The sequence below is a fragment of the Scyliorhinus torazame genome, chromosome 2 (genome assembly GCF_047496885.1).
Source record: "Scyliorhinus torazame isolate Kashiwa2021f chromosome 2, sScyTor2.1, whole genome shotgun sequence".
Classification (NCBI taxonomy): Eukaryota; Metazoa; Chordata; class Chondrichthyes; order Carcharhiniformes; family Scyliorhinidae; genus Scyliorhinus; species Scyliorhinus torazame.
The window spans coordinates 356994944-357011161 of NC_092708.1; the positions used below are offsets into that span (position 1 = coordinate 356994944).

At 45.8% G+C, this 16218-nt stretch overlaps 1 protein-coding gene across 4 annotated transcripts in view; it reads left to right on the top strand.

The window, feature by feature from the left end:
* The first annotated feature begins 5007 nt into the window (after positions 1-5007).
* Positions 5008-16218, top strand: part of snapc1b (small nuclear RNA activating complex, polypeptide 1b) — a 79056-nt gene continuing 67845 nt past the window's right edge. The window contains exons 1-7 of one of the 4 annotated variants that reach the window (XM_072491992.1): positions 5008-5115; positions 5990-6110; positions 6201-6359; positions 10794-10953; positions 13437-13577; positions 14136-14243; positions 14496-14651. In XM_072491992.1, the coding sequence (XP_072348093.1) occupies positions 6232-6359; positions 10794-10953; positions 13437-13577; positions 14136-14243; positions 14496-14651 (693 nt within the window). In that variant the 5' untranslated portion in view covers positions 5008-5115; positions 5990-6110; positions 6201-6231. The other 3 variants (XM_072491966.1, XM_072491983.1, XM_072491976.1) reach the window with 3 other exon arrangements.

Here is a 16218-nt window from a genome sequence, read left to right on the forward strand (position 1 = left end):
CCAGATGATGAATGCCTGGACAACGCCTACCGTGTGGGCATTATTACAACGTGTGAATATGTCACACCAGACTCATCGCAAGTCCAGTCAATCCTAGCTGTGGATTCCGAGGATGAATGGCGAGTAGTGATGAAGGTCAACCACTGCCCCACCCAGTTCAAGCTGGACACCGGTGCCTCTGCCAACGTCCTCTCACAGGCAGACTTCAGACACATTAAGAAGCCCCCCACGGTCCTTCCAGCTGCCTGCAAGCTCCTGGATTACAACGGGATTACCATCACGGCACTGGGATCCTGCCATCTGCACGAATCCAACCGACCCACACAAGCACGGTTACGCTTTGAAATTGTTAAGCCGGACAGGGCATCCCTACTAGGTGCGCACACCTGCAAGCAGCTGAACCTCATTCAAAGGGTTTATACCACAACATCCTCCCATGTGGATCTTCAGGCCGGCATCGACAACATTCTCGCTCAGTACCTAGATGTATTTAGCGGGATGGGCACGCTGCCGTATCGATACAAGATTCTGCTATGACCTGATGCCAAGCCAGTGGTCCATGCACCACGACGAGTCCCTGCTCCACTGAGAGAGCGCCTGAAGGCACAGCTCAAGGATCTTCAGCAAAAAGGCATCACATCCAAGGTCACCGAACCGACTGACTGGGTCAGCTCGATGGTGTGCGTAAAGAAGCCTTCGGGGGACCTGCGTATCTTCATTGATCCCAAGGATCTCAATAAGAATATCATGCGGGAACACAACCATATCCTGAAGCGGGAGAAACTCACAAGTGAGATGGCACACGCGCACTTCTTCACCAAATTGGATGCATCACAGGGATTTTGGCAAATCCAGCTGGAAGAGTCCAGCAGAAGGCTCTGCACCTTCAACACGCCATTTAGCAGATACTGCTACAATCACATGCCATTTGGCATCATCTCAGCATCGGAGATATTCCATCGCATCATGGAGCAGATGATGGAAGGCATTGCAGGGGTTTGTGTGTATGTGGACGACATCATCAAATGGTCCACGACCCCTGAAGAACATGTGTCCCGTCTCCAGAAGGTATTCCGCCGTGTACATGCCGATGGCCTAAAGTTAACCAGGTCCAAATGTTGTTTTGGCACATCGATGCTCAAGTGCCTAGGCGACCAGATCTCACAGCATGGTGTGCACCCGGACACAGACAAAATCATCAAGGCGATGAAGGTCACTGAGGACAAAAAGGCGGTGCTGCGTTTCTTGGGCATGGTCAATTTTCTGGGCAAGTTCATTCCAAACATGGCCACACACACGACGGCCCTACGAAACCTGGTGAAAAAGTCAACTGCCTTTGAGTGGAAGGCGGCACACCAGACAGAGTGGCTGGAGCTGAAAGCCAAGCTCACCACTGCACCAGTCCTGGCATTCTTTAACCTGGACCGGGAGACAAAGATATCCACAGATGCGAGTCAGGATGGCATCAGTGCGGTGTTGCTTCAACGAGATGACACATCATCCTGGGCACCAGTAGCCTACGCATCAAGGGTGATGACGCCCACTGAAACCAGATATGCTCAAATTGAGAAGGAGTGCTTGGGTCTTCTCACCGGCATCCTCAAATTTCATGATTATGTCTACGGCCTGCCGACATTCATTGTTGAGACGGATCATAAGGCCTCTGGTCCACATAATCCACAAGGACCTGGACGACATGACGCCTCGGTTGCAGAGAATCCTGCTTAAAGTTAGGAGGTATGACTTCAACTTGGTGTACACACCTGGCAAGGAGTTCATCATCGCTGATGCATTGACCCGCTCCGTCACCTCGCCCAGTGAGCCACTGGAGATCATCCAGCACATCGAATCGCAGGTGCAGCTGTGTGCTAGCACTCTCCCGGTGACAGATGAGAAGGTAGTTCTCATCCGTGATGAGACAGCCAAAGACCCCCTCTTGCAGCGTGTCATCCACAACCTCACCAATGGCTGGCAGAAAGGGCAGTGCCCACAATTTTACAAATTAAGGATGACCTGACGGTGATTGATGGTATCCTCCTCAAGCTGGACAGGATTGTCATTCCACTCAGTCTCCAGAGCTTGGTGCTGCGCCAGATTCATGAGGGACACCTGGGCATCGAGAAGTGCAGATGCAGAGCCTGGCAAGCTGTCTACTGGTCCGGCATCAGCCAGGACATCACGAACATGGTCCTGAACTGTGCTACCTGTCAGCGATTCCAGCCAGCGCAGAGCAAGGAGACGCTCCAACAGCATGACATAGTGACCTCTCCATGATCCAAGGTTGGCATCGACCTCTTTCATGCGAATGGTTGCGACTACGTATTGATCATCGACTATTTCTCGAATTACCCTGAGGTGCTGGAGCTCCCGGACCTCACCTCTCGGACCGTCATCAAAGCCTGTAAGGAGACGTTCTCAAGGCATGGCATCCCAAACACCGTCATGAGCGACAATGGCCCGTACATTACCAGTCGAGATTGGTCCATGTTTGCCAGGTCATACAACTTCCAGCATGTCACCTCCAGTCCTCACTTTCCGCAGTCCAATGGAAAAGTCGAGACAGGGGTGCACATTGTGAAACAGCTCACCTGCAAGGCAGCGGACTCTGCTTCCGACATACACCTTGCACTGCTCGTGTACAGGGCAATTCCATTGTCCACTGGCATGTCGCCGGCTCAACTCCTGATGAACAGGGACCTGTGGATGACGGTTCCAGCCATACTCCTGCCCAAACTGGATCACCTCACGGTGCTACAGAAGATTCAGCAGCTCAGAGTCAAAGTCAGGGCTATGATGCGCATGCCACCGATCTGGCCGTGCTATCCCCGGCAGACACTGTCAGGATCAAGGTACTGATTGGTGGGTGATCTGCCCCGGCTGTCGTTGTTCGAAAGGCCGCGTCCCGCTCTTATGTTGGACGTATGGCTGATGGCTCCATCGTGCGAAGGAACCGACGGGCACTGCACAAAGTTGCCTGCCCACAACCACTTTCTCCTCCATTTCCATATGTTGAATTGCCACCTCCTGATACCTTGCACCACAAGGCCACCAGTCAGGCTTCCATCCCGCCTGTCAAGGCACCGTCAACCCCTCCGCCACCTCTCCGGCGGCCATCCAGGATCAGACGCAAGCCTCAGAGACTCGACTTGTGAACATTTGTTTTGTTTGCTCGGTTCTGTTGTCCTCCGTCAAACACGTTAGACAGACTCATTCACATGTAAATACATTCACATATGCAAATAAAACATAAAAAAGGGGAGACGTCATGATATGCAAACATGCAGCTAATGAACACATAGAATAGGACACGACCAATGAGTAGTCAGGACACTCAGGGGTGGTATCTCACTATAAAAGGGATGAGGCACTCACACCCCGCCTCTTTCCACAGACCAACATCTACGGAGTGAGACAGGGTGTATCCTCAGCATCACAGCCCAGCACGTGGCTTAGAGCAAGGCTAGTTCAGTTAAACTGAGTTACTACATTTAGATTAGCAGAGAGTCGAACTCATTGAGAACTGTGCTAATAGTTCAATAAAACACATTGAACTCACTTCCAAGTCTGAAGCATCTTTTACTCAAAACTGCATCAAGTGGCAGCTTGTGTTATTCCAAATTACATAACACAACACCAACCACCTTCAGCTGCTTCATCAAGGGGCGACATGGTGGAACAGTGGTTTAGCGCTGCTGCCTTACAGCGCCAGGGACCTGGGTTTAATTCTTGCACATTACCCCTATGTCTGCATGGGTTTCCTCCGGGTGCTCGGGTTTCTTCCAAGAGTCCAAGATGAGCAGGTTAGGTGGATTGACCATACTAAATTGTCCCTTAGGGTTATGCGGTTACAGGGATAGGGCAGGGGAGTGGGCCTAGGTAGAGCGTTCTTTCAGAGGGTTGGTGTAGACTCAATGGGCCAAATGGCCTCTTTCTGCACTGTCGGGATTCTCTGGAACTTTCCACAATCATGAGGTCAGAAGTGGGGATGTTTGCATATGATTGGGCAGTATTTATTTCTATTCGCAACTTAGGTAATGAAGGCGTCTATACCCCCATGTAACAAGACCTATACAATATTCATTCTTGGTTGAATATGTTGGAAATCCCATTTTCACTACACGATTTCCAGAAAATGACCTTCTCCAACAAGAGAGAATCTAGCTAACTTCACTTAACATTCAACAGCATTACCATTGTTGAATCGCTCACCATCAACATCTTGGGGGTTAATACTGACGTACCTGGACCAGCCATTTACTGCATTTACAAGAGGAGGTCCGAGGCTGGGTATTCGGTGGTGGGTAACTCATCTCCTGAGTCCCCAAAGTCTATCCACCATATATGAGACACAAGTCAGGAGTAGAATACTTTCCACTTGCCTGGTGTGTGCAGCTCCTACTGCACTCCAGAACTCACACCACCCGGCACAAAGCAGCCCAACTGATTGGCTCCCCACCCAGCAGGTTTGACGTTTGTTTCAACATCGGTATACAATTATCATGGCAGCTGTGCACAAAATGCATTGCACCAACTTGCCCTTGTATAGCCGCTTTGAAACCTGCGACCTCAACACCTAAGAACAACAGCAGACGCACCACCGATTGCAAATAAGATCTCATCCAAGCCGCACTATGTCGTTGTTCCTTCACTGCCGCTCGATTACAATCGACTCCTAACAGCACTGTGGGTGTACCCACAACCACGTGGACTGCACCCACAACCACGTGGACTGCAGCGGTTCAGGAAGGCGGCTCACCATCACCTTTCCAAGGGTAACTCGGGATGGGCAATAAATGCTGGGAGATACCCACGTTCCCTGAACAAGCTGAATTTTAAAAAGTAGCTTTGACAGTTTGCTTCGTTCCAAAACAAAAAGGTGTCCGCTAATCTTTCATCCCTGCTTTCACACAGCCCATGCTTTGTCCTGCCATGCGGTGATTTGAACACAGATTTACGCATCAGCCGCCTCTCTTTTTGCCCGGTGCTCCCTCTGGATGCCGCAAGTGGGGCTGCGCTTGCGGCGCTCGGCCGCTTGGAGGCGCCGTGGTCGGAGGGAGGCGGTGAGCGGGGGAACGGGCAACCCGGGGCCTGAGCTGGAGCTCCCGGGGATCTGAGGTGCGCACACGGTAAAACGACAGGCCACGCTGGAAGCCGCGGACCCGGGGCTAGCTGGTTGTTTCTTATTGATTTTGTTTTGGGCTGAGCTGTGAATCCGGGCCTGTGGGGGCTCTGGCACCGTTTCTAACTGGGGGAGGTCGCACCATGTTGACTGTGGGCAGCAATCCCCACCCCGTCCCCCGCAAAGAAAAACCCTGTTTATCTTCAGTTTACAGTCAAAATAATTTCATAAAGATAAAGGTGGGAGCAGTTTTCACTAAAAAATAAAAGCAGAGTTGCGTTTTTTGGTTGTACAGAACTTGAGTATTGCTGAAAAGGGAATTTTATTTTTGTCGAAGCTTTCCCCCTTGCACTCATCAGGACGTTCTCGTGCGAATGCCAAATCCGGGTAAATCGGTATTAATAATCATGGAATCACTACAGTGCAGATTCGGCCCATCGTGTCCGCACCGGGCTCTCCAAATGAGCACTAATGACTTATTATAAATTTAGTTAGTACCTAATTTAGTTGGCATAAAGTTGTTGATTTCCCTTGCGTTGTGACCTTGCGAATGTCCCGATGAGGGCAAGAGCTCGATTAAAATGTCTTCGGTTCAGCAAAACAGAAGCACAATGCTGCGGATGCTGGAAATCTGAAATAGAAACAGAAAATGCTGGAAGAACTAAGCAAGTCTGGCAGCGCCTGTTTCTCTCAGATGTTGCCAGATTCGTTGAGTTTTTCCAGCATTTTCTGTTTTTATTTCACTGACTGTAATGTGTTTAATTCCATGTTGTAGCCATAGGGAACTGGTAATGAATGTGAAGTTTTGCTCGCAATGTACAATCTCGTTAGTTGAATGGGTCAGCCATACCTTGCTTTTACTATTCACAGCTCCTCTGATTGTTACAAGCTGACTGGGCACAGTTGAACGTCCCTCCTCTGTGTGGCGCAGCTGCCCAGTGGCTCAACAAGTTTATCCAGTGAGATCCCACCATTCTGTTTTGAAGGGTAGGTAAGCCATGTTTTATGCACACAATGTATTCAGCACTTCATACTCATATTTAAATATATCTTATTTTGTTTGACCTTCGTTTGCTTATAGACTATCTGTGACCGAAGGCATTGCAGTTATCATGGCATTGACAGCTGGTTTGAAGACTGATTTTGAGAATCTGCTGTTGCGTTTTCAGCAGACTGAAAGTGTGCGCTATGAGGAGTTCTCCGTTATCTGGAGGGACATGAAGTTCTCCACTATCTTTTAGTAAGAACCTTTTTTTTTTTTTCTTGAACAGTTCTGGCATTAAATAGCTCAGCTACAACGATGCTCCGAGTTTATCAACCGGTGTTCAGGGCAAATCCAAGAGCTAAATTGTATCACCAACTGTAATAGGCAAACTCGAGCAACCATCTTAATAGTTCGGAGGTGGTGGTGTATTATACTTCCTATGTAATTAAGGTTTAAAGGTACCAAAGCCTCAAACTTTACCTAGTGTGAAGTCAGGATTTGATATTCTTGACCGTTACTCAATAATTATTCATCTGGGTATCCTAAAATACTTAAAACAAGAAAAGGTGCATAAATTTTGGGCACAAGGCTGGTGGTTATAATCATCTTTATTAGTGTCACAAGTAGACTTGCATTAACACATCAATGAAGTTACTTTGAAAATCTCCTAGTCACCACACTCCGGCGCCTGTTTGGGTACACTGAGGGAGAATTCAGAATGTTCAATTCATCTAACAAGCACGTCTTGTTAGAGGTACCCGGAGTAAACCCATACGGACACAGGGAGAACATGCAAACTCTGCACAGTGACCCAGCCGGGAATCGAACACTGGTCTCTGGCGCTGTGAAGCAACAGTGTGAACCACTGTGCTACCATGCCGTTTACGGTTATGATAATGAACTAGCGATCCAGAGGCCAAATGTTCAGAACTCACTATAAGTTGTGAAATTGAATTCTCTAAACCTGGCATTTTGGGCTAGAATCAGAAAGTGACCCTACCTTGTAAAAATCCAACTGGTTCACTTGTTTTCTACAGGAAAGAAGACCTACTCTGACTGCCTCCCCTGCACTATATTGGGAATGTTCCAATGAAAATGAAAATTGCTTATTGTCACGAGTAGGCTTCAATGAAGTTACTGTGAAAAGCCCCTAGTCTCCACATTCTGGCGCCTGTTCGGGGAGGCGGTACGGGAATTGAACCGTGCTGCTGGCCTGCCTTGGTCTGCTTTAAAAGCCAGCGATTTAGCCCAGTGAGCTAAACCAGCCCCATGGAATGTAAAGTTAGAAGTACACGTGTTGGTAATAAACTGAGGTGTGTAAAAGGTACCAGGCAGTTCTTTAATCTTTTTCCATTCTTCCCCTCTCTCAACTCCAGCATTCCTCACACTCAATTCCACTGCAAGCATAGACCTTGTAAACCAGTGATTCTCAACCTTTTTGCTTCTGAGGCCTCCCTCACCCACGTAATAAAAATTCTTCAGATCCTCGCCACACAACAAAATACAGATTTTAGAACGTGTAAAATTGAGTTATACAATTCAACATATTTGTTCTTTATATTTTGTTAACTGTAAAACCTGTTGCTGGTGCTGAACAACAATTGTGTTAAGATGTGGTTGAAATTTAAAAAAATAATCTGTTACTGTTATTTATTGTTAATTTACAGCAGGGTTTTCTAATCTTAGTAATTTATCCTGATCCTGCTGTTTTTTTTTCTTAAGCTGAGTAACCTGGGGGTAAGGTTGGTAGGGTCCTGTTGAAGATGAAAGTGTGTTACTGAAGTAGAGAGGTTGGCATGGATTTCCCATATGTCTGAGGTTGGTAGAGTTCTGCTTATGTTAGGAGACTACTGCCAACTTTAAGCATTATATTAAAGTTAGCAGAGTGTCACTGAGTTTAAGAAGCACTCCTTGAGGTTGATGGAGTTATACTGAAGTCAGTAAACTAGTAGTAATGTTGGGAACGTGTTACAGGAGGTGATAGAGTCCTGATGAGCCTGATGGTGTTGACAGCCTCTGAGCTCTCGCTTTCCCTCTTATCCTGTTACGAGCGAGCCAAGTGTAGTTCACCTGCTGAGACTGGACGCTGTCTCCTTGCCAACGCAGTGGACCAGTGACCACAAACATCTGGGGTCAAGCGGTGGCTTCCATGGCAGACTCAGATATCCTGTTCCTACAGGAATTTATTTTTGCCAGATATCTCGCAGAGACCCAGTTTAAAATCCCTGTTGTAGATCACATCAAATGTGGTACTGCTTATACTCTGAATCAATGTAAACAACATTGCAAGTATTAATGATGCTTCAATTCTCTGTAACAACAATTTGCATTTATATAGCACCTGTAATGTCCCAAGGCCTTTCAGGAGAATGTTTTTTTTTTAAATCCCTGGATGGGACCATTGCTGGCAAGGCCAACATAAATTTCCCATTCTTATACAAACAAAATGTGATACTGAGCGGAGGTTGTTGAAAAAGCTTGGGCAAAGGGGTAAGTTTTAAGGCATATCTTAAAGAAGGAAAGAGAGAAAGAAAGTCTTAGGGAGGGAATACCAGAGGAAAGCCGAAATCCCGGCCCCCAGTGGGCCTCAAGGACTAGTGGTTCAAGAAGGCAACTCACCACCACCTTGTGAAGGGCAACTAGGGATGGGCAATAAATGCTGGCCTAACCAGCAGTACCCACGCCCCATAAATGAATTTAAAAAAAAAGAATTAATATCAGGAATGCTGAAGGAGTCCGAATTGAAAGGGCCCAGATATCTCTGCTGATTATAAGATTACACTTAACTACATTTGTATGTAATTTAGAACATTGTGAGCACCTTCGTACATCACTGTTTCTGTCACAAAAATATTGTAGAATGGTTACAGCACACATGGAGGCTATTCAGCCGGTTGTGTTTGCGGCGGCTTTTCACAGGTGGCCATTCTCCCACCTTCTCTCTGTGGCCCAGTGCATTCTTCCTTTTCAGATAACAATCCAATTCCTCCTTTAATATCTCGATTGAATCTGCCTCTGCCACACTCTCAGGCAGTGCATTCCAGGTCCTAACCACTCACTCTGAAAAAGCTTTTACTCATGTCGCCATTGCTTTTTTTACCAGTTCCCTCAAATTGTGTCATCTCATTCTTGATCCTTCCACCAATGGGAAGAGTTTCCCCCTATCTATTCTGTCCAGGCTCCCTCATTATTTATTTATTTCAAATATTTTTATTCCCCTTTTTCACATTTTCTCCCAAATTTACACCCACCAACAATAAACAATAATCAGTAACGAATGCAATGTCAATCCCCATATCAACAACAGCAATCCCATCCTCCCACCAAACCCCCAAACATTAGCTCGCATGTTAACATAAACAAATAACAAAAAGGAATCCGGAATCACCATAGTCACCATTAACACACAATCTCCCCCCCCCCCCCCCCCCCCCAATGTTCGATGTTATCCAATTCTTGAAAGTGCATAATGAATAATGGCCATGAACACCTCCATCCTTCCACTCAGTTCAAACTTTAAAAAAGATTTTAGAGTACCCAATTCATGTTTTCCAATTAAGGGGCAATTTAGTGTGGCCGATTCACCTAGCTTGAACATTTTTGGGCTGTGGGGGCAAAACCCACGCAAACACGGGGAGAATGTGCAAACTCCACACGGACAGTGACCCAGAGCCAGGATCGAACCTGGGACCTCGGCGCCGTGAGGCCGCGGTGCTAACCCACTGCGCCAACCTGCAGGCCAACCCTCAGTTCAAATTTAACCTTCTCAAGTGTTAAGTATTCCAGCAGGTCCCCTCACCACACCAGGGGGGAGAGGTTTTTCTCCATCCCAACAGGATCCGCCTTTGGGCGATCAACGAGGCGAAGGCTACAACATCTGCCTCCGCACCCGTTTCCAACCCCGGCTGATCCGACACCCCGAATGTGGCCTCCCGAGGGCCTGGGTCCAGTTTCACGTGCACCACTTTAGAGATTATCCAGTCTCCCCGTCGTCAGCACCTCCTCCAGCAATGTTGCCAGCTCCACCGGGAAGCTCTGTATCTCCTTCCTGGCAAAATCCCCTCATAATTTTTAATGTCTCTATCAACTCTCCTCTCAACCTTTGTTCAATGCTCTCTCAACCTGTTCTGCCACATTGAATGATTTATGCACATTAATACTCTGGTCCCTGTGCTTCTGCACTCCTTTACAATTAAATCCTTTATTCTCTATTGTCTCTCTGTGTCTTTCTTGCCAGTATGAATATAAATATCACATTTCCTCTCCTGTGAAGCTGAATAAAAACAAGTCATTGGTAAAAATACTTCACAATTTTACCATTTTTTTATTTGCTGCTCTTGTTTTAGGACTGAACCAAAAAGCAAGAGCTTCTGATTTGAATAAAGTGCTCCCAAGGAGGCAGCGACGAATGTCAATCGAGTGCACCAAGAAATTTATCTCTCTATAAATAATGACATTTAAAGTTGTAATATTTCAGTAGTTTCTCAACAGCACAACTCTATTTCTTAGGGTTAAGCAAAAGACTTCAGCAGCAGCTCAGGAATGTTGGTCACCAGATTTCCGTGTCTCTCTGCTCTTTCGGTTTGGAGTTGGCTCTGAATAATATGTAGATTCAATTATTGGTGTGTGTGCATAACTTTGAAATCCCGTATGTGGAGAGTTGACATGAATGCATTTGTTCTTTCCTAGTGGAAAAATGGGAATAACCGATGGCAGAAAGTTCACCAAGGAAGCGTTAGCCCTAGCAAGTCAGTATTTTTTCCCCCCTTATAGTTTCCAGATAAGGTTTGGAGGCTTGTACCTTCTTTACGGACTGTACAATACACAACTATGTCAGCCAAAGGAAAAGGTAAGCACAACATTACTCAAGTAAAGTTCATTGAGTGATCATTTCTGTTGCTACCAGTTTGACTATTGCATCATTGTAAATACCACTAGAGACTTGTACTTTTATCCCCCCCTGTATCTCGGGCTATCAAATGTACTCTTGATTTTTTTTCACTTGTGGGGAGACCAAAACTGGAGCCAGAAATATAGGAGTCTAAAAATCCAATTCAGAAGAGACTATTTTACCTAGAGTGTCAGCCATGGCTCAGTTGTTAGTTCTCACAATGAATCACAAGGTTCCAGGTTCAATTCCTATTCCAGGGCTGTGGGAGTGCTGCACTGTTGGAGGTGCCATCTTTCGGATGGGGTGTTAAAACCCAGGCCCCATCTGCCTGCCCGGGTGGATGACAAACGTGCTGTGGTACTATTTCGAAGAAGCACGGGGAGTGCTCACTAGTGACTTGGTCAATAGTATCCCTCGATTTTATCACATTAATGTTTGTGGGAGTTTGCGGTGTGCAAATTAGCTGCTGTGTTTCCCACATTACAACAATTATTACAGTGCAAAAAGTACTTTTGTTTGCTGAGACATCTGGTGGCCATGAAAAGGACTAGATAAATATGAGTCTTTCTTTTCGGACACTGGTTGGAATGTGGCAGGAGGGTAGTTCGAACAAACAGCATATTTGAGAAAGCTAAATAAACACAAGGGAGAAAAGAATAGAAGGATATGTTAATGAGGTTACATGATGAAGGCTGGGAGGTATGTGTAGAGCATGAACACCATTATATACCAGTTCGACTGATTGGTCTGTTTCTGTGCTGTCCGTTCTGTGGTAAATTCAACTGTTCATTTTTTTTTAATAAACAATTTATTATTGAGGTAATTTTGGCATTGCAAACCGTTTCAGTGTACAATAATGTGCAAATATCAACCAAAACATAGTGCAAATGACCAGTCCCCCCCCCCCGCTGACGTTTAATTCCCCGTGAAGAAGTCGATGAATGGTTGCCACCTTCGGGTGAACCTCAATAAAGATCCTCTCAAGGCGAACTTATTTTTTTCCAGGCCAAGAAAGCTCGACATGTCCGAGAGCCATACTTCAGTCTTTGGGGGGCTTTGAGTCCCTCCATGCCAGCAGTATACGTCGCCGGGCTACCAGGGGAGCAAAGACCAAGACATCGGCCTCATTCTCCTCCTGGACCCCCGGGTCTTCCGAGACCCCCAAAATTGCCACCTCTGGACTCATCACCACCCTAGTTTTCAGTACCGCAAATCCCTCCCAGTATCTCCTAAGTTTTGGACATGCCCAAAACATGTGGACGTGATTCGCTGGTCCCCCCGCGCATCCAGCATACTTGTCTTCCACCCCAAACAATTTGCACATCCGGGCCACTGTCATGTGGGCCCGGTGTACGACCTTGAACTGAATCAGGCTGAGCCTAGCACATGTTGCAGTTGAATTTACCCTCCTCAGGGCTTCCGCCCATACCCTGTCCTCCATCTCCTCGCCGAGTTCTTCCTCCCACTTGAGCTTCAGTTCCTCTGTCTGGGACTCCTCCCCTTTCATGAGTTCTTGGTAAATATCCAAGACTTTCCCCTCTCCTACCTCTCCCCTAGAAACTACTCTATCCTGGATCCCATTTGGTGGGAGGCGTGGGAAGGATGTGACCTGTCTGCGTATGAAGTCACGCACTTGCACGTGCCTAAAGTCATTCCCCCTTACTAGTCTGAATTTCTCCTCCAAGGCCCTCATGTTCGAGAAGCTTCTCTCCCCCCCCCCCCCCCCAAACAACATATCGCCCATCTTCCTCACCCCTGCCCGCTGCCATGCTCTGAATCCTCCGTCCATGTTCCCGGGGGTGAATCGGTGGTTGTCGCATAATGGAGACCAGACCGATGCTCCCACCTCCCAACTGTTCATTTCTATTTTGCTGCACATAGCTTGGTTTTGTTTGAATGCTGTCTCCTCACCAATATAATCTAGTCATGGGTCTGTACCCAGTCTCCGACCTGTCAATAATGGAAGCCCCAGGTAATTTTCTCCTTCTGGATGCTTTTGAGGATTTAATACCTTACAAATGTTTATATAATGAACAGTACTGTGTGGGATTGCTTATTTTCGAATAAGAATCTGGGTCTGGAGGTAGGTTTAAGATTGAGTTTATTGCAAAACTTGGTTAGTACAGTTTGACATAAAAACAAGAAAAACAAAGGGCCCAGAGGGGCAAAAGAAAGAGAACAAAGAGTGAGGGCACCCTGTGCACAAGAGTTTTCTACCTGCACGTTTTGGTACCGGTCCCCTCTCTGCCCCATATTGGATTAGAAGTTTTGAATTGCAACTTAAGATTGGCGTTCCATACCAGTACTCTCACTTGTATCTAACTTACTGGCTGTGCTTACTTTGTCACATTTATAGTCTGGATTCTGAAATGCTGATGTGTTCCCACAGTTACAATATTTTCAAAACTTGGGTTTTAATATTTCCCCACAACTGTGTGCAGATAAGGGTGGCATTGAAGGAATGGGATGAGGTGTTAAGCTGCCAAGAGGAAATGGTGAATGCAGAACATTTTGATGCTGTGTATGTTCTGAAAAAGCTCCTAAACGACAGAGCCTTCCATTTCACAGCAATGCCAACATTGGTAAGTGTTAATTATTGAATTCTAACCGTGCTTCTGTCAGAAACAGTACATAAACATTTAAAGGAATGGATCAAAGTTCTTACTCGATTTTAATGGCGGCTTTAGCCACGTTAAATTAATCTGTTAATTAAAATAGCATGTGGAGGGTGGCACGGTGGTGTGGTTAGCACAGCTGCCTCACGGCGCCGAGAACCCGGGTTCGATTTCGACCCCGGGTCACTATCCATATGGAGTTTGTACATTCTCCCCGTGTCTGCGCGGGTCTCACCCCCACAACCCAAAGATGTGCAGTGTAGGTAGATTGGCCGAACTAAATTTCCCCTTAATTGGAAAAAAAGAATTGGGTATTCTAAATTTGTTATAAATAAATAGCACGTGGAAGTGTTTGATAAGGAAATACTAAATCTTTGTTTGTGATATGGTGTCATTTCCAGGTTGCAATGTCATGCTGTAGATCTTTGTGTTCTAACTATTTTTCACTGGTTTCTTTCTCACACTTGGCAATCAATTCTTTGTGTGCAAATATTTAAGTGAGAACTTGCTTTTAAATCTTTTCAGCTTGTTTACAATAAGAAGAAGAGAAAAGCGCCCAATGACACAGTTAACGAGGGCTTCCGAGAGAAGTCCAATCTGGTGTCTGAGCTCATCACTGTTGACGTTTTGGAGGTAAGACCGTATTGGAGAATGATTTCGGTTGAACAGCGTTGGAGACTGCATTTTCAGCATCACTGTAGTAACCTACCACTGTAGGTCTCATGCTGTATTCACACTCAGATGTGAAACATGGGCAGTCAGCTGAGGCCACGGGCGACAGAACCTGTCACACTTTGCCCTCAATGAGGAAACCGGGGATTTTATTTTGAATGAAATATTTGTATATTAGAATGCTTTCTTTTTTAAAACATCTGTCTCTTTAAGGAACTTATGAATATCCACGAGCACTATCAAACAATGAAACGTATGATCTCGGCAAACAAGACCCAGCTGGACAAGGCACTAAGTTTAATTCGAGGGGACTTTGTGTCAGAGTTGAAGAACGTGACAGTGGAATTTCAGCAGTGGCAGATGAATAAGGTAACACTTGTTGCAGATGAATGTGCAACGTGTTAAGACGTTTTAGTTGCTGTGATATGAAGAGTCTAAAGTTCTGTTCCTTTTTCACAAACACCCATTTATTTCATTCCAACAGCCTTTGTACAAAATTCTCATTATACATCACCTGACAGAGGCCACCTGAAGCCCCTTTACGTATCAGTGTCAATTAATGGATACTTAACATAAATGAGACAACTAATTGCAATGTCTCTTAACCCATTACTTAACACAACGCGGGCCAATATTTGTGGTTCGATGTTCGGTGCATTGAAACCGATTTCAAATAAACAAGACATTTCCTCTGTAGACTGGATTTCTAGCTCTTTTCAAAACTTTCACACGAGTGAATGCAGAACCAGAAATTCAGGGATAATTTGTCAGTGACTTTGAAACAATTGAGAGGATTTGGGACGCAGCCAAGAAAGAAAATGGAATAATTCTGTACTCCTTTGTTCCTCATATTGTACTGTGGATGGTTACAAGCTGACCTCCCTGTCGGAATCTTTTTGGGACAGGTCATCAGAATCTTGTAATGCCATCATTGCTCTTGGTTTTGATGGCTCATTAATTTATAACTCGCTGAGCTGTACACACTGTGAAACCCCCCCAGATTCAGTTGCCAATGTGCACTCAGCGAGCTCATCTCTTCTGGCATTATTGTCAAGTGTTGCAGTTTGTCCCTCTGGGTAATGCAGGACAAAAAACCAGACCACTCGTGGAAGCTGTCTGTTGGCAGATGCATGTGTGGAAATGTCAAATGATTGGAAAATAGAATCAAGTTTGGTTGCTGAGCTCTGCCCATAGTCGAATTATCTGGGCTGACACATGAAGGGTGACCATTTAAAAAAAAAAATTTAGAGTACCCAATTGGTTTTTTTTCCAATTAAGGAGCAATTTAGCGTGGCCAATCCACCTAACCTGCACATCTTTGGGTTGTGGGGATGAAACCCACACAGACACGGGGAGAATGTGCAAACTCCACACAGACAGTGACCCAGAGCTGGAGTAGGGTGACCATTTAAGCGAGGTTAGTGTAGGGCTGCAGCAATTGTTGAAATATCCTCCAGCATGATTCTTGCCTTCAGTGAGAGGTGATAAATAAGAGTTGGTCAGGAAAAGGTTTGCTGATTATTGCATGTTGGTGGTGAATCTTTGTTAGGGCTTAGATAGGGACCCAGTTAGAAAAGACCATATACAGTAATCGCAAGATTAGATTTTATTCTTTTTTGTATCTCTTTATATTCAGTAAATTCTCGAATGACATCAACTCACTTCATTTTGTTTTGCTTTCACATCATTATTAAAGTACTGTCAGTTTATCTGCTGGGTCTGATCTTCTGTGGCTCCCGACTTCTGTGGCTTTGTTCTTGAACCCACACTAAGGCCTGGGCTCCACCCCATGGCAGACGTTGATCAGTAGCACTGAACAACGTCTGCTACTTGATGGAGCCTGGTCAATTATTGGCCTTCAAGCCATCTTTAAACATTGTAGATACCCATAATGGGTAACTACAGCTGCTGCCTGTCTGCCCTATCAAAAGCTTCC